At 48.3% G+C, this 5,000-nt stretch overlaps 1 protein-coding gene across 1 annotated transcript in view; it reads left to right on the top strand.

Annotated features, from left to right (window-relative positions):
• The window catches only part of LOC308089158 (uncharacterized protein), a gene marked incomplete at its 5' end in the record, with an annotated part of 26,803 nt that overhangs the window by 279 nt on the left and 21,524 nt on the right, over nucleotides 1-5,000 (top strand). The window contains 2 exons of the mRNA XM_080433724.1: nucleotides 2,191-2,379; nucleotides 2,680-3,402. Coding sequence (XP_080289850.1) covers nucleotides 2,191-2,379; nucleotides 2,680-3,402 — 912 coding nt within the window. The remainder of the gene's footprint in view (nucleotides 1-2,190; nucleotides 2,380-2,679; nucleotides 3,403-5,000) is intronic.

A 5,000-nucleotide genomic window follows, 5' to 3' on the forward strand; every position in this document is an offset into this window, starting at 1 on the left:
ACAATGCCCAAAATAAGGATGCCATGTTGAAAGTGGTTAAACTGTTAAAATAAATGTAATTAGATTTATTTAAGAATTATATATTAGTTTTATCCTTTTAAAACCTGGAAATATAGCAACATGCTTTTTTTTCTTTTTTTTTAACTCATAGGATTTAGAACAGTGGTTCTCAAAAATATCAGATCTACAAGCTCACAGCTGATATCTTTTTTTGAACATTTTCTATATCCTTGCATCCAGCGTTTACTGAAGCTCAGAGCAGGATGACATCATGAGAGACGTGTTAGATAGGCCTTCCTCTGGTCTGCCTCCAGACTCTGCCACACACACACACACACACACACATGTTTGTATTACTATACTTGTGAGGACATCAACACTTTAGGACAGCCATGTTATGAATGCCATTTAAAAAAAGATATTGCGATTTTTAACCGTAAGCCTAAAGCCGAAAAACGCGACGCGTTGTGGGCTTGTAGATCTGCTGTTTTTCGCTTATAGATCAGCTATTCTTCGGTGCATGACACTGGCACAACTAAGTATAAATCATGTTTAACTCTAATTCCAATCCCTAAACCTAACCTCTAAATGTCTAATCCTGACCTGAATGTTTTTCTAATTGTAAACGTATCTCTAAAAAATACACACACACACACACACACACACACACACACACACACACACACACACACACACACACACACACACACACACACACACACACACACACACACACACACACACACACACAGGACTGTATTTGGTCGTGTGTTGATCAGGAATGTCTCTGGCTGCTGCCATTGCCAGACTGGAGTCAGTCTTGAATCTTTTTCTCTCTTTCTCTCTTTCTCTCTCCAGCTCTATGGAGAGTATGACCGACGGGCCTTAGACTGATAAAATAACTCCTCAGTGTTCATCAGGTTGTCTTCTTATCTGCAGCCCTGCAGACTTCAGCGTTGCCGGTTCGGTCCATGTCTTACCGCGCAAACGTCGCCCAAACGTCGCCCAAACGTCGCCCAAACGTCGCCCTCACACAGTGATGACATCATTAACCCTTTCATGAACCCGTGCACGGTTCATAGAGCTCCACAGTGGAGCTCAATGCTTCATAGAGCTCCACAGTGGAGCTCAATGCTTCATAGAGCTCCACAGTGGAGCTCTATGCTTCATAGAGCTCCACTGTGGAGCTCTATGCTTCATAGAGCTCCACTGTGGAGCTCAATGCTTCATAGAGCTCCACAGTGGAGCTCTATGCTTCATAGAGCTCCACTGTGGAGCTCTATGAAGCATTGAGCTCCACTGTGGAGCTCAATGCTTCATAGAGCTCCACTGTGGAGCTCAATGCTTCATAGAGCTCCACAGTGGAGCTCTATGAAGCATAGAGCTCCACTGTGGAGCTCTATGCTTCATAGAGCTCCACTGTGGAGCTCAATGCTTCATAGAGCTCCACTGTGGAGCTCAATGCTTCATAGAGCTCCACAGTGGAGCTCAATGCTTCATAGAGCTCCACTGTGGAGCTCTATGAAGCATAGAGCTCCACAGTGGAGCTCAATGCTTCATAGAGCTCCACAGTGGAGCTCAATGCTTCATAGAGCTCCACAGTGGAGCTCAATGCTTCATAGAGCTCCACAGTGGAGCTCAATGCTTCATAGAGCTCCACTGTGGAGCTCTATGAAGCATAGAGCTCCACAGTGGAGCTCAATGCTTCATAGAGCTCCACAGTGGAGCTCAATGCTTCATAGAGCTCCACAGTGGAGCTCAATGCTTCATAGAGCTCCACAGTGGAGCTCTATGCTTCATAGAGCTCCACTGTGGGGCTTAATGAAACTCTGGCTCACTATTGAAATCACACCAAGGTAAAGAGCCTGCTGCCTGCTGGCCAAACAGCCTATTGGCTGCTAGAACAATGAGAGGACTTGTTTTGGTGGCTGGCACTCACTCACACATACAGATGCACGCACACGTTTGCGCGCACGCACACACCCACACACACCTAACAAATACAGGCATCCACACACGCACACACACACGCTCCTGTACATGCGCTCTGATGCACACGCACACACACACACACATGCGCGCATACAGGAGTGTAAATGCCCCAAGGGCCCGGCTCTTGTCTGTGGGCCTAACAAAGCATTTTTTGGGTGTGATTACAACCTGATTATAACATGATTATGATGTGATTAGGCCCGCCGTCTGGCCCCCAGCCGGCCCCATCTACTGCTGACTGGCTGGGTTTCTGTCCCCGCTTCAGCAGAGCTGTCAGAACGGCTCTCATTCAGCCAGGCGGCTCCCATTATCCAGCTCTCTGTTGCCCCGTCCAGCCCGCCGGGCCCTCTGCGCTCCCGCAATCGTCCGATAAAGCCCCCCCGACGGGTCAGGCCCGCACAGAAAAACACCAGCGTGGTATTTGGACACGCACACAGAAAAGTGCTGGGGTTTGCACATCGACGCCCTGGCCGCTCGCTGCTCCGTGACAAAAACAGTCATACGGAGCAGAGGTTCCCGCCTCGGCCCTTTTCGCCCCGTATCCGCTTCTCTCCTTCGTTTCCCCCACTTTTCAAGCTCCCCAGCTCAGTAAACCCCGCCCCGGGTTTACTGAGCTGACACTGTTGTTGATCTACTGACCAAAGGTCACAATTATTGACCCCTGGGTTCTCGATTTGCCCCATACAGCAAGCCTACAGGCGACTCCTGGAAGAGCAGCATGCACTCAACCCACCGGCCAAGGCCACCCCGGCCATCCCACCCAAGGCGGCCCCCAAGAGCAAGCCGCCGGTGCCAGAGAAGGTCCCCATCGCCGTCCCCATTGTGGAGGCGCCCAAAGCCCCAGAACCCGTTCTGGAGGTGCCCGCAGTTCCAGAGCCCGTTGTAGAGGCGCCCACAGAACCAGAGCTTCTTGTTGAGGCGCCCACAGAACCAGAGACCGTTGTTGAGGCTCCCACAGAACCAGAGGCCGTTATTGAGGCTCCCGCAGAACCAGAGGCCGTTATTGAGGCTCCCGCAGAACCAGAGGCCCTCATTGAGGCTCCAGCAGAACCAGAGGCCGTTGTTGAGGCTCCCACAGAAGCAGAGGCCGTGGTGGAGACAGAGGTGGCACCAGAGTCCGTTCTGGAGGAGTCGGCGGCACCAGAGTCCGTTCTGGAGGAGTCGGCGGCACCAGAGCCCGTTCTGGAGGAGTCGGCGGCACCTGAGGCGGTGGAAGCAGAACCTGAGCCCATGGTCGTAGAAGAGACGCCGGTCGAGGCCGAGGCCGAGGCCGAGGCCGAGGTCGAGCCAGTCCCAGTCGCAGAGGAGACCCTAGTCGTCGAAGCCACGCCAGTGGAGACCCCTACAGAGGAAGCTGAAGTACTGCAGGAAGCTGAACCCATCATTCCAGAGCCAGAGACAACAACAGAGGTAAGATCTCTCAAATGGGTTCATTTGAGGAAGGATACGCATCCCATGTGTGCCAGATGTGTGTCTGATCCGCCGCACATGGGATGCACATGGCATGTGATGTGGAAACGCAAACAGATCCGGCAAAAATACTGATTCGTTTGCGTCTAATGCACATTTACGGTGCTGTTCCACATCGCAATGCATCTGGTGTACATTCACCTTAAAATGACCTGTTTTTATCAATGTATCCGTCCTATAAGAACTTCCATATAATATAAGAGGGTATAATTTAAGAGGGTTATGTGTTTTTAAAACATGTAGAAAAGCAAGAACTAATGTAAAAGCTATATGTGTTTCAGCTTTGGGAGTTACAAAGTTTTTGGGAGTCACCAAGGCTATGGAATAGCCTTAGTGTTGAGTTGAAATTGAGCAGATCTCAGGGGAGATTTAAAAAAGCCTTAAAAAGTTAAATCATTCAATAATTGTAAAGGATAGGCAAATAATAAGCTTTGTGCTTCGGCCTATTCCTTTTTTTTCGGTCATTGAATTAGATGTTGTGTGTGAGTTGGTTGGACATGTACATTTGTGATGATGACTTTCTTGTTGTAAGCCCACACACGTGTGTTTTGGTTTGTTGTAAACAATGACCAAAAATAAACCATTCATTCAATCATTCAGATCATTCATTGATTCATTCATTCCGATCCTTCATTGGTTGGTTCACATGGTGATGGCGAGGTGAACACAGACCATTGTTCCATTCTCAACAGGCTTTATTATGAAAGTCCACATCAGCTTGAAAATGTCGTTCGAACAGAAAACGTGTGTTGCTCGAAATCCAGGTGTGCTTTTACTGTGAAGTGTCATCAAATGGCTCTGGTCTGATTTGGGAGCATGATTTTGTCTTTATATAAATGCAGTGAGCGTGTGTTTTGTTAAAGGTTTCCTATGGCTGGTTGGAAAAGGGCAGAAAGGGCTTTTCTCCTCCTCCTTTACTTAAAGGCAGCGTTTTTTTTTAGACGCATGTGGTGGCGTGAAAATGGCCGCCGACCGAGGCTCTGCCAGCAGCAACGAGATGGAGTTGAGTCCCGCTGGGGCGGAGTGGCAGGAGAGGCGGGGGAGGGGAGCGGGGTTAGAAAGAACAACATGTTCCATTTAGCACACAGAGAGAGAGAGAGAGAGAGAGCCTGTATGAGGCCTGTATGCTCGCTCTACCGTCCCCATACATTAGCCTACCTCCTACATGCAAACTGCCTGCCTCCATACACACGTGTATTAATACAGGGCTCAACTGGTCCTTCTTTTCCTGCAGTGATTATCCTTATCGATTGCTCTTATATAATGGATTAAATTGATTAGAGTTGCAAACCCTCCACACGTGTGCTTTGTGTTTCATGTGTGTCTTGACAGAATGGGAGACAGATTAGACAGGCGTCTCGTCTTGACTTTGACCAAATATAGTGAGACTTAATTGGCTTGAATGACGTTAATCTGCATTCTGTAGATTTAGTGAAAGTGACCCATAGAGATTTAGGCTTTACATTTAAAACCATTTAATCCGGGAACGCAACTGTGTCATTTTTTTATTTGAGATTTAAGCATTATTTTATACTTTG

This window comes from Gymnoscopelus braueri (assembly GCF_963280865.1).
Source record: "Gymnoscopelus braueri genome assembly, chromosome: 7".
NCBI lineage: Eukaryota > Metazoa > Chordata > Actinopteri > Myctophiformes > Myctophidae > Gymnoscopelus > Gymnoscopelus braueri.